Source organism: Amphiura filiformis, chromosome 11 (genome assembly GCF_039555335.1).
Source record: "Amphiura filiformis chromosome 11, Afil_fr2py, whole genome shotgun sequence".
NCBI classification, from domain to species: Eukaryota; Metazoa; Echinodermata; class Ophiuroidea; order Amphilepidida; family Amphiuridae; genus Amphiura; species Amphiura filiformis.
The window spans coordinates 46,032,819-46,060,611 of NC_092638.1; the positions used below are offsets into that span (position 1 = coordinate 46,032,819).

The 27,793-nt window shown below is 36.5% G+C and overlaps 1 protein-coding gene across 1 annotated transcript; it reads left to right on the top strand.

Annotated features, from left to right (window-relative positions):
* Positions 1 to 144: 144 nt before the first annotated feature.
* LOC140164024 (sodium-coupled monocarboxylate transporter 1-like) lies at positions 145 to 27,793 on the top strand. The gene is made up of 15 exons (XM_072187300.1): positions 145 to 295; positions 751 to 970; positions 1,512 to 1,629; positions 2,975 to 3,042; positions 6,268 to 6,422; positions 7,466 to 7,606; positions 8,389 to 8,474; positions 9,913 to 9,960; positions 10,697 to 10,770; positions 11,319 to 11,407; positions 13,838 to 14,013; positions 14,928 to 15,081; positions 19,845 to 19,962; positions 20,952 to 21,091; positions 27,202 to 27,793. The coding sequence occupies exons 1-15, from the start codon at positions 165 to 167 to the stop codon at positions 27,446 to 27,448; spliced, it is 1,965 nt and encodes a 654-aa protein (XP_072043401.1). The 5' UTR covers positions 145 to 164; the 3' UTR covers positions 27,449 to 27,793.

The following is a 27,793-nucleotide window of genomic DNA, read 5'->3' on the forward strand; positions in this document are numbered from 1 at the left end:
TATTGCAGTAACATAAAATTGCGGCACTTTACAAAATGGTAATTAATACAGTAATTGAAATTTGATTGTATTTTTTTTTCTATAGGAACGAAGAGGGTGAGAATCTTAATTGATTGTAGATGCAAATCCACATACATTCCTTATAGTCAGTCACTCCGGTAGCCATGGCGGATCCAACTGACGTTCCTGGTTTCATGTGGCTTGACTATGTGTTGTTCTCGGCTATGCTGGCTGTGTCTGCTGCTACAGGACTGTACCATGCATTGGCTGGTGGTGGACAAAAATCAACTGCAAAGTAAGGATTTATGTAAACATGATCTGACCAAAATCGGGAATGTTGAGATAAAGGCAATAATAAGGACAAGTATACAATAAAAATATAAGAAAATGAACATATTAAAATGCTGATCATAACTTTGTAACACGCCCATTATTCCAAAGGGGCGTTATACCGAAGTGCATTATTCCAAATTGAGAAAAATGTGTATTATTCTGTAAAGGCATTATTTTGAAGGTTACAGTACAGGTTGGAATATGGGTTAACGCCTGTTTTGCTCAATTCGGAATAAAGCCCCTTATCTATACCAGATTCAGACCATATTCACTGCTCTTGTGGCTCCAGAGTCTGTATCTTCAGCTAATTAAACAAGTTGGTCATCATGTATAAAATAAGTGTATGTATATGTAAGCGTAAGTTCTGAAGATGTAAAATTTAAAGCTTTTGTGGTTTCCTTGTAATTCAAATTTCAGATTTTTAATGGCTGAGCGATCTATGATGAGCATCCCAATCGCCATCTCGGTGTTGGCTTCCTACCTGTCAGCAATCACCATACTAGGGGTACCCAGTGAGGTGTTCATATACGGCATACAATACTGGATGGTCATATGGTGTTATTTCATTACGATACCACTCACAGCTCTCATCTACCTACCAGTGTTTCATGGCTTGGGAGTCATTAGTGCTTACGAGGTAAATATTTCACACATTTTGCATCATTTATATGTTTCACCTCAAGTTTGGTAAAAAGTTGAATATTGCAGATTGCGCAAGCTAGCGTAATCCTGTAAAGTGTATAGGCCTACAATTGCGTACAAGGGGGATTTTGTTGGCTTGCTAATTGTATAGCGGGATATTTTTGTGGTATTGAATTAATTTTAAACTGTTCTAAGCAGTTGCGATTTCCTACTTTCCTTTATTTGTGGTCAAATAGTTACGTGAAATTAAAGCATGCGAGTCGAACTGAAATTAATTAAAAACTGCGAAAAATGTGAGAAAATATATTACACCATGCAGTTTGTGACTTCTACATGTACTCTGAAAGCAATTTCCATCGGCAAGGACGGAAGAATTATACTGGGAACTTCAGACCTGAAACTTGGCAGGCTTTTAGCAAATTTCAGCTTTTTTTGTTTTCAAATTTACGTGTTTTCTTTTATTTCAGCCCAATTTGAGCTATTTTATCCCAATTTCGTATTGAAAATATGGATTTTTTTTAAACATTATTTTGCAGTATCTTCACAAGCGCTTCAGCATGGTTGTGCGGATATGTGGTGCAGTCCTATTCATCCTTCAGACGTGTCTGTATTTGGGAGTGGTGTCTTATGCACCAGCCTTAGCATTAGAAGCAGGTATGTATCTTTGTATACCTCATTTTACCTTGAGTGTGGTAGTGACATTCATGCTTTTATGCAGTTGTGCCGCCAGCGTGCCTACAAATCGCCCTTGTACCTGTGCGTACATGCTGTCAGCCAGCAAAATGCACACCTGCGTCACAACCAATTTCGGAGTTGAACAAATGTAGTGTTCATGGGGACACAAAAATTATGTATTAAATCTGGTAAACACATAGATGTACATTGTACACAGGCCTACCCTATTGAGTCTGTTTTTATTTTTGTACTTGTTAACTGCAGAGACACACATTTGAGGGGGGTTTGCATTACTATCGAAGTGTCAATTGACCTTACACTGGCAACTGCGGTCAATGACCATAATGCATTCATGATGATACTGTTATGGGTCTCTTTAAACACAGTCTAGGAACTGCTGAGACTTGCAAAATAGTAAGAAACCTATGCTATAATGTCCCATGACTAAATCTTTGGAACAAAGGTTTAATAGTGTTTTGGCATGCTTGAAGGGCACTGGACAAATTTGGCTTGGGATGCCCTTCTCAAAGTGTCAGGCATTTTTGTAGGGGTAGGGGTCAATTAAGGTGAAACAGATGTCAAAATTATAAAATATCCTAATTCCTTTAAAAAAAACATAACAAACTACTTGTCTGGTCACAACTTTTCTTGTAAATTTATGTCAATAATTCCTTGTGGAATTACTGACATTTATACAGCGTGATACTGATAGTCTACAGTGTTTTTATTAATGATAATCATCTTGGCCATGTAATATATTGATATCAAATGAAAGACCCTATTTATCTCATTAACTTTAACATATCATCAAAAAACTCAAATTAAGGGAGGGATCACTATTTACGCCAGGGGGAACGGAGGATTTTAGGGGGGACACAAGATTTTGTGATTGACTTGAGGGGGGATATGAAATTTTGACCTTGCTATTGGAGGGGGGGACATGCAAACTGAATGGAGGATTCAAGGGGGACGTGAAATTTTTCCTTCGATATGAGGAGGGGATACAAAATTTTTGTGTGAAAATATATGAAAATCCTCCATTCCCCTCCCGCAGCGTAAAGATCCCTCGTTAAGTCTCAAAACTAATTAGTTTTTGGATGATTTCATCAGAAATATATCAATGTTAATGAGACAAATATGAGCTTTCATTTTATATACCAAAATCTGCATTTATTTGGGGTAAAGTAGGGGCTGTCAGTCAGGTCCACCTTTTAAGATGAAAACATTCTTAAAGTCAATTTCATTTAATAGCTTAAACATGTCCATCATAATTTGTCTTTTTCTTTCATTTATTGTTTGTTTATTTATTTGTTTGTATCCATAGTGACCAATTTCCCAGTGTGGGCAACCGTTTTAATTACAGGAATTGTATGCACAATATACACAGCACTGGTAGGTCTCTTGATGATATAATTATTGTTTATGTTTCCTATTCTTTTATTCATAACCTCATGAATATGCATGATGCGTGTGATCCAATCATATTTTATTATTTGCGAAAACGCGAACGCAATTCGAGGTCATTAATATCTCACAATTGACTCCTGACTCGCAACAATGACTTCCGCGTCTGACGTAGTAATCAAAACATGGGGTGATCGGGGCCCGAACATGGATAAAGAATTGGCATCATTGCGAATTGCAGCGTCCAATTCAAATGGCGACTACCTTCAAAAAATAAATAAAAGCAGCCCGATCACAGCAGGTAAGCCAATAAATATGCACACACATTCTAAACAAAACAGGGTCCTGTTTTGAATGAATATTGAATAAATATAAACAAATTTTCCTAATATGTTTGTCCCTGTGTTACGTTGATCGAGTGAGCTCCCAGAGTGAGCTTTACGACCTGCGTCTAGGTCTCAGCTGCTCCCGATCCTGGCATCTATTGCTGTCAATAATTATGATTGCATCGTATGACGTGACTCAAAACAAATACAATTGGGGAATCCCAAACAGGAAAAAAACAATAGAATAGACGAGTCACAACAACAAGAAATAGCAACAACAACAGGAACCAAACGATATTACAAGTGACATCCCAGTGAAGGTGTAAAAATACCGTGGCAAATTTGTTATTGTGTACTTGAAGGATATTTAGTCATTAAAATTGCCAATTAGATATTTTTGAAATGAAACATTTCTTCTACCGGTGAGTACATTCCTCTCTTCGAGAGTATCGTCGTACTGTGTGCAGTGCAAATGTGGACGAGCGGGAACACGGCTTGCCCCCCCCCCCAAAAAAAAACAACAACAGGAAAACAGCAGTATGGTGCATGGTGGACTATTGACTTATATTTTGTTTGTAAAATAAATTACACGTCCGGCTTTCGGCTTTAAAACCACTAACAAAATCTGAATCTTGATTTGTATTAATATCATCCACATGAGAAAATAGGCCTATTTATTATTTTGTATGGTAATTTGAAGCTCAAAAAAACCTTCATTCATGGCCCTTTTAGTTATGAAGCTCAAAATATCATGGCCCTATAAATAGTTATGCTGGCCGGGCATACTGGTTGTTCTTTCCCATGTTCCTGACAATATAAACAATTAATTTCTTCAGGTATTTATTCACAATCATTTTGTAAATGGTAGGTATAACAAATATCATGTAGCCGAAACATCATGGCACAGGGGGCCTAGCATGCTAGCTAGGCCTAGCATTTGTTGTTCCTCACCATAGAAAGTCAGTCATCGTAGTGACGGAGGTGTGACGGTATAGTGACGGTATTTTCCTCGGGCGCTGACGCGCCCTCGGAAAATACCTCGGCCCAAAACAAAACCCTCCAATTTCACACAATGACCTCAAAATAGATGGTGCGCAGTTATTATTGTCTAATTAAAAGAAATATTTACATGTTTAAGTTCTTTCATGTAGATTATACATATGTGTACATCCATATCAAAAGGATGCACTTGTCGGCTGCTACATGCGTCTCATTTCACATAATGACTGGGAATAAATACCAGCTCATTTCAAGTGGGGGTCACTTTATATCATCCCCAAGTCACATGGCTTATTAATACAGAGAACATTCCATAACCATGTCACTTGGGGATGATTTGAAGTGACCTCCACTTGAGATGAGTCTGGTAATTATTCCTAGCTATTATGTGAAATGAGGCACATGTAGCAGCTGACAAGTGCATTGTTTTGATATGGATGTACACATATTTCAAAGACAATTGACCTCATAGTCAGGAAGAAGTCTATATGTGACCGTCCACCACAAACCAGCCGTAAAGTCGGCCCCGGTCAATTTTGTTTTATTTCGTGTTAGAAAATATATATCATATAAAGCTTTAAAATGGTATATCATTTGACGTCAAACGATATCCAGAAGCGGGGTTATGGTTTGTTGAACTTTGCACCTTCAACAAAATGGTACCTTATTTCGGTTCTACATGTGTCTCTTTTTCCACATTGCTGGTAATAAATATCAAACAGTCATAATTGGCGGACATTTCAAATCATCCCCAAGTCAACACGATTCAGGAATGTCCTCGCATTGTTAATTATTGGTTTGATGCATACCTAGACAAAATATAATGCTTTGTAACCCACCACTTGAACAGGATTTAGCCAAAGCAAACAAAGACTAGAGCTATTTAAGAATTCTATAGACATACGTAGAAGCTTATTATCCTCTTCAACAATAGGATTATTGATTGGTTTAAAAACTGTTTAACTGGCCAGCAAAATGAGATACATGTAGCACCAACTTGAGGTACCTATGGATACGACCTTAATGCACATTTTACACTAACTCAGAATACAATTTGCCGACTTTACGGCTGGTTTGTCGTGGACGGTCACATATAGTACTAACAGTGTGCATACTGACCTTATTAAACACACAGTAAAATGTTTAAAATGATGCATCCAATTGAGCAATTGCTATGGAACTAACATGCGTACTTAATGAAATAAAATTGTATAATTATTATCACATTTTAAAATAATTGCCTAAGTCATATTTTGCACCAGAGCTGACCAAAAAAAAGATGTAGGCGATATGATAAACACAGTGCAATGGATTGCTTCTAGAATGTCACATGTCTTTCTGTTGTCCAACCAAAGGCCTACTGAGTACTGATGTGTTATACAGGCTGTATCAAATTTTGATGTTTGTTGAAAAGCATGCTTCTCAATGCAACATTCGGTACTCTTGAAATGTCCAGAATGGAGCAGTTTCTAACTTGTTATGTACAATTAAATCTACAAATTATTTGGATCTTGTATTTAATGTACAAAAACATGGAAAGTAAACAGGAGTAAATACAAGAAGTGTGCCTCAGGTCATACCATGGTTTTGAGATCACTTTGGACCTATAATTTTAACCATGCCCCTCATAGCAGTCAATTATATTGTATTATGACCCAGTCCTGAAAAAAAGTGAAATCCATGGAGCCTCATTTCCCAATATATTATGCAGAAACCTTTCAATGTTACGCCTCAGTTTTGTCATACAGTAGCAGGATTAGTTTAACCAATTTAATTCCTGAACAGAAAAGAAGCAATGTTTTGTTTGTGTATCATGTTTTTGGTCCCTAACAATAGTTTCCTGTTCTTGTTTCCCATTGCTTTCAATCTTTCCTGTTGTTTTTTACAGGGTGGTATAAAAGCTGTGATTTGGACTGATGTGTTTCAATTCACAGTGTTATTTGGATCCCTTGTGACCATATTAGGCATGGGAGTGGTGCAAGCTGGTGGCTTCCCGTATGTGTGGCATTACAATGATGAACATGATAGGCTTAATTTCTTTGAGTAAGTGCTGAATTGGACAAGTCCATTTGAAATTCATACACCCCTATGGAAGACATGACCTTAATCTTCCACACAGGGAGTGTGAAATTCAAATGGGGTTACCTGAATGGGTGATTCCATTTAAAATCTACACCCCCTCTGTTTGAGATTAAGGTCATGTCTTCCATAGGGGTGAATGGATTTCAACTGGAATAGCCCAATTATATCAAACTTTAGTCTGTGCCACAGCCTGGGAACTAATTTTAAATGCGCAGGATGTGAAAAAATGCCTTCAGTACTGGGTCCTATTGGGTCATTCCATTATCGACCATGTGAGCAACTTGGTAAGCTTACTACACAGAAAGCATGAAAATATCTGCTTTTTTTAAACATCTTGGTTGAAAAAAGTGGTTGCGTTTATTTGAGGGGGGCAATTATTCGAGGAAATGCAGTAGATGGAGAATAAAATAGCTTAGGCTAAACAGAAATAATGCTGTCTCAAATCCCTTGACAGTTTCCAAAATGAATGCGGGTTTTTTTAAAGATTTTTTTAACTTATCAATTATTATTATTTATTATTATAAACATATAATCAAATCAAGTAAATATTCTTCAAAATATCTCCAAATTTCATGTATTTACGGCAAAAAACTTACAAAAGAGAAGGAAATAGACAATTTATTTGCCATTTCAGCTGAAATGGACACACTAATAAGAAAAACTAATGCACACAGGCCCTTTGAGACATGACTTTTTTAGTCATATGCAGTGGTAGATGAAAGAATGGATTTAAGAAATCAAGAGTATATTATTCAAATTGTCTTCTGTAGTTTACTTTATCATACATGCACTTTCAAAATGTAATACAAAATAATCTTGCAAAATGAAGAGCTAAACAACATCATTATCAAAACACTTTGATGTAAATAAATATGGCGCTGTGGTCTTTATGAAATGGCGCCCTATAAATGCCTTGTATGTATGTTTCACACCAAAAGAAATGGGGCATACATATTTTTGTTTTACAACTGTTGATCTATTTAACTATTTTTTTTCCATTGCAGTTTCAACCCCAATCCTACAGAGAGATTATCATTCTGGTCACTGATCATTGGCGGCGGTTTCAATGCCCTGCCCATATGGGCAATAAGCCAGATATCAGTGCAGAGGTTTCTTACTGCAAAGAATTTGAAAGAAGCTAAGAAGTAAGTCTACTATATAAAGTAATTTTAGCAAACCATAAAATGCATAAATATTCTTCACTGACATCTATTGATTAAATATGCAGATGTGGTATAAAAATGTTACTGAAATGCTTCAGAAAAAGAGCTTCCATACTTCCCATATAGGACTATAAAATTTGTTCGGCTTATTGGCGAAAAAAAATGAGACTCGTTACATCGTGCACGCCAGTTGGTCGCAACACTTACGCTAGTTGCTTGTCATGTAATGCGTGACTGACGCACAGCACGCTAATTATGTGAATTTACGCGAGTGTTTGTTGGAACTTTATTGATGTGCGAAGTAAAAAAAATCGAATAATTTTTGCCAATTATAAGCCGAATAAACTTCAGGAGAGACAAGCCTCAAATTTGGATAGTGTGGTGCAGTGGATACATTATTATTTTTAAAAAGTTTGAATCAAACTTCCTCTTTCACCACATTTAGAATTTAGTAAACAAACCACACCTGATAGAGGCAACAGTAAGTCAGTAGTCAGACAGCTATACATGTAAGTTTCAAAAAGAGCGGATGTTAACCCCTGGCTACCCTCTGCTAATAGGATATTTGGTATCCGAGTACAGACGTAACCTTCACCAAAGGTTGTGGTCATAGAGGAAGTAATCTGATTTTGATGTCTCTGGAAAAAAATGCAATAAACAGGACACATTTAAAATAAATGTGTACATTTTTTAGTTAGTCACAAATTTGTTGTACTCATCATTGTTTTATAAACATAACATAATTTCATAATTCTTCTTTTCAGATCAGTGTGGTATGGACTTCCAGGCAGTATGTTGATGCTGACTCTGGTATCGATTTTAGGTCTCATTTTGTTTGCTTTTTATAATAGTAAGTATTTGCTATTTAAGAGGGGGTCAACTTTTTCAGGAGTCGGGTGTAATTGTATGTGACAAGATCAAGGGGAATGAATCGGATGTTGCTAATATTGTTTTTGAGATATTGGCAAAAACACTGTTCAAATTCTTTTGTTTTATATTGTTTTCAGCCATTGATGAATTTCTCATAACTCGGTAACCAGATTGTCCGATTTTGATGGGGTTTGCATCAAAATGTAGCATTTGAAAACTGCCAGAAAAAGATGTAAAAAACTTCTAATTGAAAATTGCTGACACTTGACCCATTCACCTTGATCATGTCACATATGTGTAATATATAGGATTCAAATGTATTTTTTCTTGAGAGAGAAATGATGCATGCATGCTGTTAATGATATGTGATATGTGTGAGTCTCACAGATCCAAGTGTATTGGACAAGAATCCAGATTCAGTAATAAATGTTGGTATTTACACAGCACCTTTCACAATATATTAAAGCCTTTACATTTATTCTGCTGTCGTCAGCTGCCATACAAATGCCCAAGGCATGCTTATACCTTAGGGCAGCACTCAATGGACAATTTCCCATTTCAACCCTGGGTAGAGAGAGGCAATAAAGGTAAAGCACCTTGCCCAAGTGCACAACACAGTGGCACCACTGCAGCTCGAGCTTGCAATCCTCAGGTTGTGAGGCAGAGCCCGTACCGCTACGCCATACACCAACATAGACTGATCCAAAAGAGATCAGTTCATCAGAATATCAGACCCAAAGAGTACCAACTCTGTCATGTGTGTGGATTGTGCAACCACAACAAATAGTATATATTTGTATAACAAAAATTTAAACCAAAAATGTTGAAAATAAAACCCAACATTGTCAATGTGCGTAATTGCAAGGAATATGACATAGCGTCGGGAATACCTATGCAATGCTCATGTATTTGGACACAGAGAGGTCAGTACATGTACATGTAGGACAGTTGTGATTGCTTAGGAGTGTATAAATTACACCTGTTTTGCACAGTATATCTGTCTGTCTCTTTATTTTCTTATTTCTATTTAGAGAATAAACAATAGGAATATTTGTTTGAGTTGTGGATGCAGCTATAAGTGTCCACTACAATAAAATGTTGGACCTACGTACAGAGGATAGTAAATATAAAAATTCCTATCATTTATTCTCATTCTTTTTTTTTTTTTATGATGAAAATATAGATGTTATGGGAAGGGCGAGCATACACAATATTTTAGTATCGCCATTTGAAACTAACCCACTCCTATATAACTTAATTGGCATGTCCACAATGCTTGTGGTAAGGTAGTGTCATCTTCGGCCTGATAGCCGACACAGGACATCATGCTATTGTCCGATCAGATTTTTTGTTTACAAGCTAGACCACGCTCACTGAATAATAATGTACCTAATTGTTTCTGTATGTTTGTTTTACAGACAAATTAACCCCTCTCTTGCCGCCAATTAATAGTAATACAACACAAGGTAATTATAATGGATATGTACCTATAATATAAACTGTAATAATAGGTTGGTAGGCATCAATTAACTGCTCTCCACACTCCCTTTACAATGCAGATTACTTTTTCTCCTTTTTTTTTTAGTTATACATTTGTATGACGGTACCCTTTAATGAACTTTACATATCAGGGCCCTATTTCAGAGAGCATTCTACGGTCAATCTTACGATTAAATCTATTGTAAGTGCTGGGATACTATTTTTTAGTTTTATGTCATTCATTTAAAGAGAGCAAAATGCAGAAGTATAAAAATAGTTGGTGCTCTGTATAAAAAAAAGGAATAACCCATAACACTTTCAAATACCTGAGTATGTGATTCTATTTGTAATCTACACACCTTCTGTGGGAGATTAAGATTGTGTCTTTCTTTGGGGTGTATGAATTTCAACAGCCGGGAATAACCCAGTCTAATGACAGGGTTGCCAAACCCGCGATTTGGTAGCCCAATTGGGTGACTTTTGAAGATTTTTCCCGCGACTTTTGACAATTTTCTGTCCCATAGAAACCAATGGTTAAAAAAAAAAATTGGGCGACTTTTTCAACATTGGCTCTCATGACTTCGATAGTTTCATGTCCCATAGAAACCAATGGTAAAGAGAAAAATTGGGCGACTTTTCGATTATTTGACCCGCGATTCGGGCTGAAATCTTTTGGCAACCCTGTCTAATGATGGATCTTATGCTGTGTTTACCGATATACAGGGCCACAAACAGGACATTCAGGTTCCAAGACTCCTGAACCACACTATACACCAGATTATCAGAGCCCAGATCAGGTGAGGTGTTTGAACTGAAAAGTTCTGTACTCCATTTATTCAACCTAATCAGTCTGCCCTCAAAAGTCAGAATGTGTGAACATGCCACTGTTTTTCCATCTGTGCACATCGTACAGAACACATACTCCCTTTGGGACACAGATCTGTTTGTTCTAATGAGGCAGGATCAGAGATGAGTACCAACTCTGCCATGTTTGTGTGTCACCCATGGATGCCACTTATCACCCCTGCCAGGGTGAAGCATATATGTACTCCCACTTCTGTTAACTTTTTTTTAATTTAAAAACAATGTCATAATTCAGCTGAAGTTGACGGACTTCCCCACAGTGATGTGTGCAAAGGGTGGGGGGGACTGGGGGCATGTGTCAAAAAGTCAGGGGAAATGCACCCATTCGAGGCTAATTCTGGAATTGGCTATTACGGCGATCAAAGCGAGCCAAAAATTTTAGAACAGTCGGGGGAATTGAGACCCGCGCCCCACAGATACAATTGGATGAATTCAAAAGCCACTTTTGATAATTACTCTTAACTTTATTTTCCGATCACAGATCCTGATCTATTTTGTAAGTGAGGAATTTGGAAAGATCCCAGGTATTCAAGGGCTATTTGTATCCTGTTTATTTGCGGGCACATTAAGGTAAGTGATAGTATCAGGTCAAGGAAAGACTTGGGAAGGAAATTATCACTGCTGTGTGAAGCTGAATAGCAAACCCAGCTTTGATGCCGTGCCCAGAAATGGGCTGTTCCAGTTGAATTCCATACACCCTTAAGGTAGCTGTGTACTCTCTCTTCATATTTTTATGAAGGCAAGACATCAATGAATATCAATATAAGTACAGTTCTGGTGTAAAAACAACAATTATGAAGAAAATCACAAAAAAGTGAATTTTTGGCAATTTTTGTTCAGTACATCATCACAAAAAAACACTCTTTCCAAAAATGTTTGTTTTGCTTTTTTCTTAATCTTGAGGCACCATTCCAAAAACGGTTTTTTTAGTTTTTTGATATTGACCTTATTTTTTGAGATATTGACCATATGTGACACGATCTGGTCCATGGGGGCTAAAGGCGGCAAATTTGAAACTGAGATAGAGGTAAAAATAAGGAGTAAAAACAATAAAATACATAAGAAAATAGACATCAAAAAACTTCATAATTTCATAACCAAGTATGCTAGGCCTTTGGTGTTTTCAGTAAATGAAAGCCAATTGCAAGTATAATGTAATAATTATAGAAACTCAATTTTCAAAAATGCCTCCTTTGGCCCCCATGGACCAGATCGTGTCACATATAAGTCATCAAAATGAACTTTTTAAAATTCACAAACGCCTATTTGTACAAAATGATGCCTAAAATCGGAAATAGACCAAAATATAAAATATTAAGAAAACCGTTTCTTAAATCGATCATGCTTTTTATGATGAGCATAATTGCTTACCTATAGATGCTGTATTTATCGAGTTATCATGTACCTAAATCGACATTTTACCGAGAAAATGAACATTGAAATAAAGGCCGTTGAAGTTTAAAGTGGTCACATTTTGCACTTTGACCGAAGCTTACAGAAGAATGCGGCAGTTCTCGTTTTACTACCTTACATTACGTTAACATCGGGTAAATCCACAGCCCCTTGAGAAGTTTGGGCTAAATCTATTCATATCTTGATGTTTAAATCGGGGGCTGGCATAGTGCAATTCGCTGTCGTAGTGCACGTTAGTAACCATTGGTTACTGCTCCAAGCCTGGGCTCATACACCTGTTCAATTTTGATATGCCATAGGCTTTGTGTTGTGATCATTTCGATCAGTGGTTCGTAATAAAGAAAGCGTGATCCAGTTGGCCTAGCAACGGTCATATTGTAACGTGCACTACGACAGCGAATAATGCTTCCCCACCATTGAAAAAAGTAACATAGCGAATTTTACAAAGTAACGCTTTACCTTTCAAAAAAAGCCAATCATTCTATGAAGTGCATAAGACAAAATACTCTGTATTTTATCACTGTATTTTCAAAAGCGCCATTGTATTATGTTTGATGTAAATGTGGGACTCGTGGAGGTAAGTTTTCAGGCATTTCTTGATTTCAGGCACGTTGTTTCTCTAAATTTTGCACTTTTATTTATTTTCAACCTGTTTTTAGGTTTTATAGCCAAAATTCACACATTTTTTCATGCACTTTCCTGCAAAGTCACTTCAGGCCACTTACACATCTCTGTATAGGGGTATATGACATTATATTTATATTTGAGTTTTATAAATGAGTGAATGTTCTTAGTTATCCAGTAGTTTGTAAGAGAGTTTTGGAATTAAATCTAATACTGGAACTTACTTTTGCAAAGTTGCAAAAAGTAAGTTCCAGTATTACTAGTATTAGATTTAATTCCATAATTCTCATTTGAGTTTTATGTTTGGTTGGAGATCCAGGTATAATGCAGCACCATACAATTATGCTACATTTCAGTTTAACAAGCTTAATAGTCTCAAGTTATGACACACAGCATTGGCGATACTTGAGCCACGAAAGCTACCTACAGACTAAACATTGTACAGTATGATAGTAATCTTCAGGCCATGCTGTTTGAGGCGAGCGATCGCTCTTGCTCGCCACCGCTCACCCAAACTCAATTTCTAGCGAGGGATTTTAAACTCGCAAAAGACACTAAATATTGCTCGCTGCGAATCGCCCAAAATTGAATCCATATCAATTTACATGCAAGTTTCAGCACTTCAGTGTATCCTGTATCCGATCTACCTTAATAAGTTAGCCTTAAACCCTGGATACGAAAGAAAGGTTGTGAAGTTTTGTGAACAGTGTGTAATATTGTTTTATATTAGTATATGAATAATTTTTCAGACCTAGCGAGTGATTCGATTAAAATGTAGAGAGTGATTCGACCACTCGCCTAGCATCATGCTAGCGCAGTGATTGACCACTCGCCTTTAAAATCTAGATGGCAAGGCCTGAATCTTGATTTCACTTCATTAAGAACCTGCCAATTATTGATGACATTTAATTTGTCTCAACTTTGTATAATCTATATAAATTTGTATCTGTTGAATTAACACAGCACGGTGGCTTCAGGTCTCAACTCACTAGCAGCAGTAACATTAGTGGATATAATCAGACCGTGGCGGGATCATAGAAATGCTGTAAACGAGGTAGCCTACATCAATGGGATTGAAGGCGATGAGGGACTTAGTAATAAGCAAGATATGAGAGACACGGTATTATCAAAAATATTAAGTAAGTCAATCAATATTTTTTTATCTGTCACCCAAAGAAGATATATTACCCTTCCCACAATCCTCTGCAGCATGATGCAACACCGCCTTGCATCAGATGACACTCCTATTACTTTGCACAGGTTTCCTTTGTTTTCATGTCGGAATAGACTGGCTAAACATGAGTCGATAGTCAAGAAATAAGCACATTTTGTAAGATCTAAAGTTGTTTTCTTTAAACTTCCGTGGTCGTGCCTGTGCGTATCGCGTACACGAGCGTAAACACAAAAGCAATAAACAATCACGCTGATTGGCTGATCAATGCACTTGACAACAAGCCGGCTGACCAATTGGTCTACGGCGCGGCGCGTAGTAGGCGACCTTGTCACTTCTACGCGATCGCAATTCACCAGCGCGTACCCGGACCACGGAAGTTTAAAGAAAACAACTTTAGATGTGCTATGTTCATTGTGGTATTTTTTGTCACTATCCACCCATGTTGCATTAGCAAATCAGGACAGAAAATTGAAATGGTAGAAATGCATTATGGGAAGTGTAAGATATCTTCTCTGTCGTTACCATCATAAAGAGACATCAATATGTGAATTCACAACGATATATATTGCGCTATTCCAGTTGAAATCCATACACCCCTGAGGAAGACATGACCTTAGTCTTCTACATAGGGAGTATGAATTTCAAATGGGGTTACCTGAAATATGACTTTCTGACAATCTCAGGGATGTGAGAGTTCCTCTTTTCAGCTGATTTCCTCTTTTTTTGTTGCCAAAATTTATGTGTTATCTTTTATTTTCAGCCCATATTTGGCGTTTTTACCCTGATTTTACTCTGTTTTTCAGCGCTTTTTAGTAATTTTCCTCTTTTCTGTGACCTCTCACACCCCTGCAATCTGTTTTTGTACTCTCGACTCTACAGCTTCTGTGTATGGTGTTGTAAGTATGGCTCTAGCATTAGGGGCAACCAAACTAGGATCACTTGTCACCATGGTCAACTCTGTATTTGGAGCTGTAGGAGGACCTTTACTAGGCCTGTTTAGTTTAGGCATGCTATATAGGAGAGCTAACTCAGGGTGAGTAAAAAATGGGTTTTACCTTCATATAAGTATACTCGGAATTAACCCTAGTACCAAGCCCTTGATTATTAATACATACTACATACTTATCCTTGGGGGCTCAAGTCACAGAAAATCACACAATACAGGGCCTATACCATGGAGCTATATATAAACTGGCCTTATTACTGGCCTTATTGCTTATTACACAGCCCCCTCATTGATCAATAAATGTGTTGAAAAGTTACAGTGGTTTCTTGCATATTTTATCACTGCGTAATAAGTAGTCTATAATGGAGCCCATGTTTCGCCTTGAACCACCTGTCATAGTTGCCCACCAAAGTCAAGTCTATATTCACGGTCCAAGGCTACTGTGAATAAAGATGAGATTTGAGAGCTGTTTTGAAATTGTTTATGTTTTGAGCATTTCTGATTGTGGCAGGAAGCCTATTCCAAGATTGGAAGCAGCAGCAATGGAGAAAGGTTTCTGGATGATGGAATTTCCAACGTGACAGATGGTGATGAACAAGTACAAACAGAGTCCGGCCGCAATCTTCTTTTTAGGCACGCATCAATGTACTGAGGACAGAGCCCATTATATGGAATAAAGCTGTCTACTCCCCAAATAAAGTCTTGAGAATAGGCTAATTGGGTATGCTTATATGAAGGATAGGCCATAAAAGTTATAATCTTTATATAAAGCATTCAATCTCGGAAGGATCACTTAAGCTGGGTCTTTTTATTTTGTCAGGACTTCTTTGAAAAATGACATTACTTCTGGGGTGTTGTACTACCAATCTACCATGTTTTTGTTTATACTACCTACCTAAATTATATGCGACCCAACATGAGTAAATGAGGCGCATTGAGGGAAATATCGAAATTGAGATATTGATATTTTTGTAATCTGCATTAGCTAATGAACATTTTGATACCAAAATCAATATACTACTGCATTCCTATCAAAAGTAATAAATGATTAAAATCATTTTGCTGCCAACATGAAATAAATTTTGACTTGTTTCACATTTGTGACCAGCTCTGACAAAACCAGGCAGAAGTAACATTGTTGACATTTCATGATTTGAATAAAAATGGAAGCACTAAACAATAAGCTTGATGATACCAAAATTATATAAATAGCATCGATACTTTTCAAGATATGGATAGTTTATTAAAGGGGAATATTGGAATGTCATCTTTCCCTGGGTAACATCTGACACCAGGCCAGACCATGGCCAGAGGGCAACATGAGTAGGTTTGTTTCACCTTGAAGGCAAGGATAGTCTTGCAAATATGGGCTAACTTTCCCCTAGGCCATCCAATATGCCACAAATTCGTAGGACTTCAACTGGTATCTACTGGTCAGTTTATACTTGTCATGATGGTATATGGATTTTCCCTCTTGGATAACTTTAGGCCAATAGGATTTATGTTTTTCTCACCTTAAAGTGAGCTGGATGTTTATGACAAGTAGTCATGCATCATGATTCTTCTTATTGATAGGCAGATTTTCTTAGCTTCTACACATAGGGTTCAGATTGTTATGCAAATGAGTTGGTCCCTTGTTCAGGAGTGGGAGATATTCAAATACAAGACAGAGGAAGGTTGACACCTAACTTGTTCTACTCCATGTTAATGCGCTAAATCCATGTGCAGGAATAGTATAGACAGGGCTGTATATTTGCATTTCATTGTGAAAGTTAAAACAGAACTTTCTCAACTGCTGCATTGCCTCACCAGTGTAACTTGTTGTAGCCAAATACTCTGCCAGGATTGCTGTATACTCTGCCAGAATACTCTGCTGGAGTTGTTATCATCTTTATAAGCTGACAATTGTGTCATAAAAGCAGAGCTTTTCTTAGTCCGAATAATCAGACCCAGAAAAAAATATTAATTTCTGACATGATCGTGTACTGGGTCTGAACTGTTTCCATATGAAATCTTGATGGCAAATTGGACAATAGAAGCACATGGTCCCACGTGACAGCTTTTTAATCCCTATTCAGGTTACGTGAATCACGCTATTGTGGACCATCCTTCGGATACCTAAGTGTTTGGACAAGCGGAACGGTTTTTTGTCTACCTCTCTGTTTGTAAACAAACCAGGAGGTCGAAATCATCCTCCTCGCCGAATACGAAAGTCAGCGTAATAGTACGGCACTGAGCTTTTCTCCTAACTACTGGGTAGTTGTTTTGGATGTCGAATTGAAATATTTGGTGTAAGTGTTAATTTTATTTTGTAATGATTTGTAAAGGAAATAATCCGTGTAAAATACCTAAATTTAAATGTGGAGGATTATTAAAGTGTATTAAACGTTTAGTGCCGTACTATTACGCTGACTTTCCTATTCGGGGAGGATGACAATTTCGACCTCCTCGTCTGTTTACAAACAGAGAGGTAGACAAAAGACTGTTCCGCTTGTCCAAACACTCAAGAGAAAAAATTAAGGATGGTCCACAATAGTGTGATTCACGTAACATGAATAGGGATTAAAAAGCTGTCAAGTAGAACCGTGTGCTTCTTTTGTCCAATTTGCCATCAAGATTTCATATGGAAACAGTTCAGACCCAGAACACGATCATGTCAGAAATTAATAATTTGCTCTGGGACTGATTATTCAGACTAAAGGTTTAGCATCTGTCTATGTAAAAGTTTTATGCAATTGCAAGTTTAATCAAGACAGAACTTAATAAATTAAATTCCTCCAATTTGTTTAGAAATTGATAATAGATGTATGATTAGGCATCCAAGCGAACATTGTGCTCATCCATGCTAATCATAAGATGAATACAGTTGTTTTTTGAAAATTGTGATGTTTTAAATATGTTTTGGCATTATAAAAATCTTCTGCTAAAGTAGAAATATGGTGATTAATGTTGCCCATTGTTAATATGGATTTGAGATGATTTCATGATGTCAATCACTTGATCAATATTCTTCTGGTTAATCAGCATTATCAGTTGCTCGAGAACTCTAGCTTCGAATTCGCACACGATAGTTACGCATTCGATGCTAGAGTACTTTACTATGTTTTTTCGGTCGGACAGCGGTGCAATTTTTTACACCGGAGGTTATTTATTCTGTTAATGTTGAAATTTGAATGAAAGTTATTTCGATGAGTCAACTGTAGCCTATCTTTTGAGCAAGATTTGCGTATTTTGGACAGTCTAAAATTTTGCTGAAGTGTAATTTTAGCAACATTTTTGATGCAATCGCCTGTTGTGATCGGCTGTGTTTACTTCTGACCTTCCATTGCTTTACACGGTGTCATGCTTCAGCGAATCCGACTAGATTTTGAATGCAAAGGTCTCTAGCCTAGAATGTGAAGCTATCGGTGAGCAAATTCTTGGCTAGAGTTCTCGAGCAAATTATCAGTTATCTTGGTTATCCAAATAGATTTCTTCTCAATTGTGGATATGAACTTTGGATGGTTCTTGAATGGTTCTTCTAAATGACAGTGATGTCTGTGACGATCTATCTGGTCTACATCGAGACACGATCATAATCATTTCAAGAAACCGGTTTAATCTTACTTAACAAAAACATAAGATCTTTATTTTTGTGTGTCTTTTTTATTTTGATGTTATTGATGAATAAGACTGAATTAAGTGTAAATTTGCGCAACATGTATATTTCATCTGTGTCCTTAGACGTGTGTGATTCCAGATTTGTGGTTCAAGACATTGCCAAAAGAAATAATCAAGATCAATCTCTTGTTCTTGACAATACTCCTATTTCCACATCTGTTTTTTTTTTTCTGTGTGCCTTTAAGGGAAGGGGTATGAACGTTTGGACAGTATTTATTGTGGGACATTAGAGCACATCAGACATATCGAATTGCATTCTGAATACTGAAGAATGTCCTTCTGATATCAAATAATTTTGATTTTTGAAATTCGCAATATAATACACATTTTATGGCAAATCATTAAAAATTGATATTTTTGATATTTAACAGTACTTGAAGTAAACTTTATAAATCTGATTATTTATACTTAAAGTGTATGTAGGTGAGATGAAAAGCCGACGATCAATTGAAAATGTTGACCTTTCGTATTAAAGATATAGATTTTGTTTCAAAAAACACCAAAAAAAAATAGGTCTTTTGGGAAAAAAATCCATATCTTCAATATAAAAGGTCAAAATTTTCAATTGATCGTCGGCTTTTCCTCCCAGCTACATACACTTTAAGAATATATCATTAAAAATAAAAAATATCAAATTTTAATAATTTGTCATAAAATTTGTATTATATCGTGAATTTCAAAAATGAAAATTATTTGATATCAGAAAGACATGCTTCAGTATTCAGAATGCTATTCGACACGCCTGAGGTGCTCTTATGTCCCACAAAAAATACTGTCGAAACGCCATAAACGCTCATTCTAGATCCCGTAAATGATATCTTGATATTTTTTACTAATTGCTATTCTGAGCAATGGGCCAATTAGTTTCCTGTCTTACACATGATTGAATAGGGATTATCATAGTTCAACTGTTATTTATTGATTACATAAACCTCTTTTTATTAAGTACTTTCAAGGAATGGTGTTTGCCGCAATGCGCCTCATTTACTCATATTGGGTCACATATATATTTCAGGCCTAAAATTTCACTGGAGTTATGAGAAAAATGTGACCTTTCACCTGATACAAAAATCTGCATACAAAAATCTGGGCCACCCCATTTTAATAATAAAGAGCTGTTTCTGTCACTGCTGTCTCGATAACATGTCCTAACAATAAAATTGTGTTCTTTTTTTCTGTTATTATTACAGGGGTGCCTTAATAGGTTTACTTGCTGGTTTTTGCATGGCAATGTGGGTTACAATTGGAGCCATCATGAACACCAAAGACGATGGAACGTTTAAAGATGATACATTCCCATTATATAAGGTAAGTTAACTTGTACCTAACTATGGTACCTATAGCTATGAGAGCACAGGCAGCATGATAGCGATATTGTTTGACCCCCGATGACCCTCTTAATGGTTTAAGTGCAATCAAGCAAACTTTCACCTCATTTGACCTTTGATTTCGGATTGAATTTTCATGCTCCCCCATATGGAGGATTCCTGACACCAAATTTAAGCCCAACTGGACAAAGTTTCAGATTTGGCCCCTAGATGACCTTTGACTTTGGATGACCTCGGTTTGATGTTTTGACATGTTCCCCTCATATCGCAGATTCCACCTACCAAGTTTACACCCAGTTGGACAAATTATTAAATTTGAACCCTCGGATGACCTTTAAAACTACCCCTTCAACATCACAGCCTGGTACCTATCTAAAGGGTTAAAAAAATAACTCCCTCCCCCTAAAATTACACAAAACATTTCTTTGAATAACTTCACATACATTTTGTTGATTTGAAAAATTTAAAACCCTGTGAATAAAGGAATCATTTTCCTACCCTTCCAAAGTTCTTTCTTCTCAAAATTGTTTTGTTTTAGCCAAAAATAATCACATTTTCCACAAATGATGCTTTCAGAAACAGTTGCACTTTTCAACATCCTATACATGTAATGTACAAAAACATTCTCGATATCAATGTTTTGATTGATTTAATGGTGTTTTTGTTTTCTTAAATTTTTATGTATATGATAACAATGCAATCATCTTGCAGTATAAAACAATGATTCATTGACATGTGTTTTTCTAGGTTTTTTTTTGAGCCTGTGTTTCAAAAATGGTAAAATCAATTTGGGAGTTACAAAACATTTCTTTGCTTAACTTGACATTCATTTTGTTGATTTGAAATCTTTAAAAACCAGTGAACAGAGGAATCTCTTTGCTACCCTCCCAAAGTAATTTCTCCTTCCTATTTTGTCATCACTTTGCTAAAAACATGACAATTTACTGCCAACATGTTGATTTCTTGCAGCTGTCTTTCATGTGGTATAGCGCATTTTCTAGTATAATTACTTTCATCGTTGGCATCGGTGTGAGTGAGGTAGTCAGGTGGCGAATCGTAGAAGAAAGATACGCCAGAGTTGACCCGCTACTTTTAGCAACTTTTTTAAGGTAAGATGTTTGCAATGCACCTAATATGTGACATGATCAAGGGGAATGAGTCACATGTCCACCCTGGTCGAAAATGAGTTTTACATATGTTTCTAAACAGGACATTTAGATCTTTCAGAAACTGAAAACCCCATGTAGATATGATTTTTCTTTGCAAAGTTACGTCAATTTATCAATTGCTGAAAACAATATAAAACAAAAGAATTTTAACACTTTCTTTGCCATTATCGCAAAGTCAATATTAGCGACATCCGACTCATTTCCCTTGATCATGTCACATATATCTTTGTGATTTCTCAAACTGACAACTGTAAACCACCTGACTGTAGAGGGCAGCATTATCAATATGTTTTTAAAGGCAGGCGGTGTAGGACACGCAACATGTGACGTTCGAGGCTGGCGAAAATACAAAGCTGACAGCCCCATTCAAAATATACGGTTAGCCGTTATAAATTGAAAAATAGTATACTTACGGTGGGGTACTTTGTCGAACCCCAACGGTTTTAGAGTAAGATAATTTTGCTTTGACACCACATAATAAATTTAGAATTGTTTGTGAAGATTTCATGATTTTGTGTTAATCCAATGGCGATGTCAAAAATGGCGATATTGCATCCGCCACCGCCTGTTTAAAGAGCAAAGTCATTTTTGCCATGGTCGCTTCTCATGATGCGGAATCACATAAAGGTTATATCTTGTATTCCGTCAGTAGGCGGAATTCACAACAATATATATATATATTGGGCTATTCCAGTTGAAATCCATACACCCCTATGGAAGACATCTCCTTAGTCTTCTACATAGGGAGTATGAATTTCAAATGGGATGACCTGAATGGGTGATTCCATTTGCACCTAATGATATAAGATATTATCTTTATCTTCTACACATGGAGTATGTATTTCAAATGTGGTTACCTGAATATACCCCTGTGTGGTTGTTTATGGTCATGTCTTCCATGGGGGGTGTATTGATCTCAACTGGAATGATCCATTTAAGTGTTTCCATTTTCTTCATGTTGTAATTATCAAGTTGTAAATCCAACAACATTAATAGCATTTCCATTGGCTGTCTTTTGAAATTTGCATGAGAGCATTAAATTAGCTCTTCTGGAGTCTTCAATGAGAGCTGTTTAGAGCATTTACAATATAATGTAAGATGAGAATGTTTAACTAAGGAGAGCTGAAAATCACTGTCCTATATCATAATGAAGGAGAGCAGAAGAGAGTGATTGCTCCCACTCTCAAAAGGCAGTCCCTGCATTTTGGCTTAAATCAAATATTGGGGAATATAGGTGAATGGAGCATGACAATTTCTTGTAGAATATATATATATAAAAGTTTGGTATCACTTTGTTTCACTTTTCAATTTGTAGAACTTCCAAAGTAGAATAAGACTGGTGAGTATGCATAACTGACTTTAACCCCCTACTGCTCATCTAACAGCATTTCTGATTGGTTGATAACTTGAAATGCTCATTTCAATTGCCATTTATGACTACGTTTTAAACGATTTATGGCCAAACTTGCATTTGCAAATGATCTTATTAATACCCTCCTTGATTTGTTCAAAATTGGGCACATTATACATTTTGGCCAATCAGCAGGTAGTTCTCATGGGGTTAAACAAAACACTAATGAGGTGATGTATAGTTAGTTATTGCGCCACAGGCTTCGACTTACTTCACAGAAAATTTGCTGATCTCTCTCATGGTCCAAGACACATTAAACCATTTAGCATCATAATGCATCACTATCAGAGATGCCAATCTTCCGATTTAAATCGGAATTCCGATTTTTGTATTTTTCCAAAAAAAATCAGATTTTCTAAAAAAAAAATTAAAAAAATTTTTTTTTTTTTTTTTAATTTTCAAAAAATATTTTTGTCCACAAAAGCAAGTTATAGGCCCTAAATTACTTGTTATTCAAGGTTGGAAACCATAGAAATACTGCTACTTCAAACAAACAAAATTGCCAATTTTATTCTACAAATTTGGATAAAGTTGTACATTTTGATTACTTTTGCTTCTGTTGAACAGTCAGGAACACATTGAATTAGTATACATTGCTAGCTGTTCAGTAGAAGTAAAAGTAATTAAAATGTACAACTTTATCCAACTTGTAAACATAAATTGGCATTTTTTAAGCAGCAGTATTTCTATGGTTTCAACATTAAATAAAAAGAAGTAATTTAGGGCATATAACTTGCTTTTTTTGGCCAAAAATATTTTTGAAAATTTAACAAAAAAATTGGGGTGGGGGTCAAAAATTTGATGAATCATCGTTTTTATATTACGCATTATATATATCCATTTCAGCCATGTAGGCCATGTTATTAGGCCACAAAAATACTTTGGAAAATGTCTCACATGTACAACAGTGTAGGAAACTGAACATTTAAAACCACTTTTTTGGGATGAAGGAAGCATTTTTTCAAAAAAGTCTAAAACTGGTTTTTATGTTTAAAATGGCCTTTTGGGGTGCTAATTCTGCTAAAATTGCCTGTGCTTAAGTACCTAATTTGCATATTTTATGAGTATAATTTTGAGAAAACAAGCCTTAAAGAATATTACATGTATAATAGATAGTCTTCAATACTGCTAATCTAGGCTTGTTTTCTCAAAATAACCTTATTTTTCAATGTAATTTTACCCTCAGAAATGGTGTCTCCTGCAGTGTAAAATGTGTAGAAACCCTCTGGCTTTGGGGGCTTCACCCCTCAACCCCACATCGGGCTTTGCCCTGGATTCCCACCAGGGGCCCTTAAGCGGGCCCCTGGACCCCCCCCGTCGTGGGGGCGAGACTTGGTCGCTTCACTCCCTCCGCTCGCAAATTTCAGATTTTTTTTTCATAACCCATTGGCATCTCTGCACTATATAGGTTGCAGAACTCTAACCAGCCTTCATCAGGCCTTGTTTTTTGAGGAGTGTGATTGCACACCTTTGCACTCCTTAAATGATCACAAGGAGTGTGATTGATCGATTGATTGCACTCGTAAAAACAAAATTTCAGGTTTTTTGCGTGGATTGGGAGAGTCATTCTACGAAAACCTATTTGCTAGAATCATCCTGATTGAATTTTAAAAAAATTGATTAACTCAAAATTACAAATTACTATTCTCAACTTTCAAAATTATAAATTGCCGTCACATTGACCAACGCTGAAATGGAAAAGATAAATTGAATTTGTGCGCATTTATATGATTTTAGCATAGGCCCAGGGGTTAAAATATGTGGTCACTTATGCCAGTTGCCTGCTAAAAGTGATGAAGGCCCACCAAATTTGGACCACGAGGACCTGAAGGTTCGGCAAAAAAATTGTTGGTCAAAAAAATGAGCCAACAGTAGTTGATAATAAAAGGCTTATTGAAGGTTTATTGAAGAACAATAGACACAAAATTTTGAAAATTGGACACAAAAGTTTCACCAAACTGTCTGTACTTTATTAATAGTTTTAAAATTTTATTGAATGGAGACATTCAATATTAGGTATGAGATTTTCCAGTGGAAACACTAGAATTAGACTTTTGTAATGTCAAAATTGTATTTATTTTCAGCCCTTTTCGGGTGTTTTTGAACAATTTTACGTGCTTTTCCAGCTTTTTTGACAATTTCCGGACTTTTTCATGAATATGTAGTCTCATGCTTGCAATATACATTGAATTTACCATAGGATATGAACGTTTCCATTCATTAAAATCTATCAAAGTACGGAATGTTCAGTGAAAATTTTGGTTCACTTTCTGCCCATCCTCCTTTGAGTGAGATATCAAATTGGGCTATTCCAGTTGAAATCCATACACCCCCTATGGAAGACATGACTTTAATCTCCCACACAGGGAGTGTGAGTGTCAAATGGGGTTACCTGACTCCTTTTGAAATCTAGAATATCTGGAAAGTGTATCTACCAAAAAATGTTTCAAAACATAAAAAAGGGGCCAAAGTTTAAAAAATCTTTCCTGTGTGGCTTTTCACCCTTTTTTAAACTTGGTCCCATTTAGTAAACTTTGGAAAACCTCGACCGAGGTTTTTAATGCATCACACCAGTCTGATCTAACTAAAATATTGGTGCCCCAAATGGAAGTATGCAATTTTTGGCAAAATTGTCTAATTTTTTATCATTACTAATAAATTCTTAATGCCAAATTTCATTTTTACTGCACCAAAATTGAGAAATGCAAAATGAATGCATTTGTAGTTTACACATAATGTCATGCTTTTCATTGATGCTTTGCAAATAATCCAATTTTAAATGGCTTTGGCAGGCATGCATGTACTGAAAAATTTAATAGGTGCAGGGCTCGGTAGTCTTAGAGCGTGTTTCTACAGGCGCACCGCTAAGTTACCGCTAAATGGATAACGCTATCTTACCGTTATCTTACCGTTTAACCTGCTGTTTCCACAGACAGGTTTTTGCCAAGTGGCGTGTTCATACCGTTTAATCTGAATGACAAACATGTTTTAAAACATGTTTGTCTTACCTTTTACGGTAGTATTGCCAAAATCTTGCATCGTGGGCCTAGAATTAATGCTAGAATGGAATGTTTAATGGTTGATTATTGCTAAATAATCATTTTTTTGGTTATATTTTGCAAATCAATAGAAAAGTTTTACATTTTACACAGTTTTTCACTATTTTGGACGTAGCATTGACAAATTTCCGTGAGCAAACCCCGAATTCCGTGAGTTTTTCTGATTTTCCGTATCACGGAGAAATTGTGGTTTTTACATAATAGTTTAGACTTGTTATGTTGCCCAGGCTGTTATTAACGTTTTTGTCATGTCGTCTGTCCAATTAACATGTTGATTAACAGCCATTTTGTTTGATTTTGCTCAAAAATCGGCAAGTTACCGCTTAGTTCTGTTTCCACAGAAGATCTACCCGCTTCGTCAACGGCAAAAACCTACTCCAACGAGGTTTCCGTTGGCGATGAAAAGGCGTTGCAAAAAGGCGTTGGAGGCTGTTTCCACAGGAGTGATTAACGGTTCCATACCGTTTCCAAAACGGTATTTGGCTCTGTAGAAACACGCTCTTAAGATCACATATATACTACACACAAAAAGTATCCATACACTTGAAACAAAAGCAACAAAGCAGCAATTACTATCTAAAGTAATCAATAAGTGGATACTTTTGTTCACATATTTTGATACATCATTCGACACAATGCGACTTTATTCCCCGAGTTACACCAATTTGAATGAAAAAAGAATGCATTTCAAAAGTGACGAATTTGGGATCAAATTTGCGGTATTTTCCTCCTTCAGGATAATTCCAACCAGCTTTTGTAACAGGCTCATTACAGTGTGACAGATCAACACTCACTCGCCATGCTCATAATTAGCGTGTGTTTCAAAAGAAAAATCTGTGAATTTTGTCCCTTTAATACCCAATGTGAAAGTCACATTATGCCGAATAGGTAACAAAATAAACAGAACAAAACATTTGGTCATTTAGGTTTAGTGCCTTTAATATATTGCTTTTGTTTTGAAAGTGAAGGGATATTTTTTGCACAGTATTATGTTTATTGTTTGGTTGGCATGACAATATGGTTGGTTATGCATCATTACATATGCACAAGGGTTGATTGTTCTCTTGGTTGTTTCTAACAAACTGACAATTTTTGTCTTGCACACTATTTGCAACAAGTAGTGCTCATAATAGCCTTTGTTTATTTCAGTTTGGCAAATGCTAGGAACTTTCAAAGAGTCTCAGGCCTGATTTTAAGGAATGGCAGCCAGTATGACATGGAAAATCTGGGATTTTGCACTGTATTCTTACTAAAACTGGTGTATGCACCAGAACTAATGTTGAATGTCCCCTCCAAAGGACAGTGTATTCTCATGGGGCCATTTACCCAATTCTAAATGTATTGAGGGGAGAGCAGAAATCAAATCTATCAATGTTCTGTCATTTTTTTTGCCATGCTAATCCCAACAGTCGGGGATTGAACCAGGAACCTTGGGCATAACATGCATCCCATAGATCAGAAGCAGGTACTCTAACCATTGCAATATATTATTCTACCATGCTCTGTATTCATCTTTAATTTTATTATTTTATTAAATTTCTTCTATATAATCGCATTTTTATTTTGATCTCTCTGTGCAGACCAAAAGGCTGGCATGCGACAGCTTCAGGTACGGAAATTTTAGATCCGGACCTCCAAATAGGGGATCCCGTCTTCCAGAGTTTAATCAACCCCAGGGAGGAAGAACATGAAGAGGACGATGAGGATGAGGAAGGGACCGGTGTGCTGGGAGTGCCTATAGAAGATGTAGTAGATACGCATGAGATGGCGTCGGTTAGTAACAAGACTGAGGAAGCCACTTCAAACGTTGATGCACCGGATACGTAGAAGTAGGTGTGGTTAGGTCGGGGGGTTTTGTATGTTTCACAAAAACTTGTACTGCAGCCATCTGTGCGTCCATGTTTGTGTGGGTGGATGGATGGCAAGAGAAGATACCTTACACTTCCCACAATGTATTTCTTCCATTTTCAATTTTCTGTACTGATTTGCTATCTAGTGCAACATGGGTCGATAGTGACAAAAAGTGCCTCAATGAACAGAACACATCCAGATCTTGCAAAATATGTTTATTTCATGACTATCAACCCATATTAAGCCAGCCTATTCTCAACATGAAATGAAGAGAACCTGTACAGAGTTATAGGAATGTCATTTGATCTAGCAAGGTGATGC

Coding starts and splice junctions, on each gene's coding strand:
- LOC140164024 (XM_072187300.1), top strand. CDS start 165: ATGGCGGATCCAACTGACGTTCCTGGTTTCATGTGGCTTGACTATGTG. Junction 296..750: donor GGACAAAAATCAACTGCAAA/GTAAGGATTTAT, acceptor TTCAAATTTCAG/ATTTTTAATGGCTGAGCGAT. Junction 9,961..10,696: donor TAATAGTAATACAACACAAG/GTAATTATAATG, acceptor ACCGATATACAG/GGCCACAAACAGGACATTCA.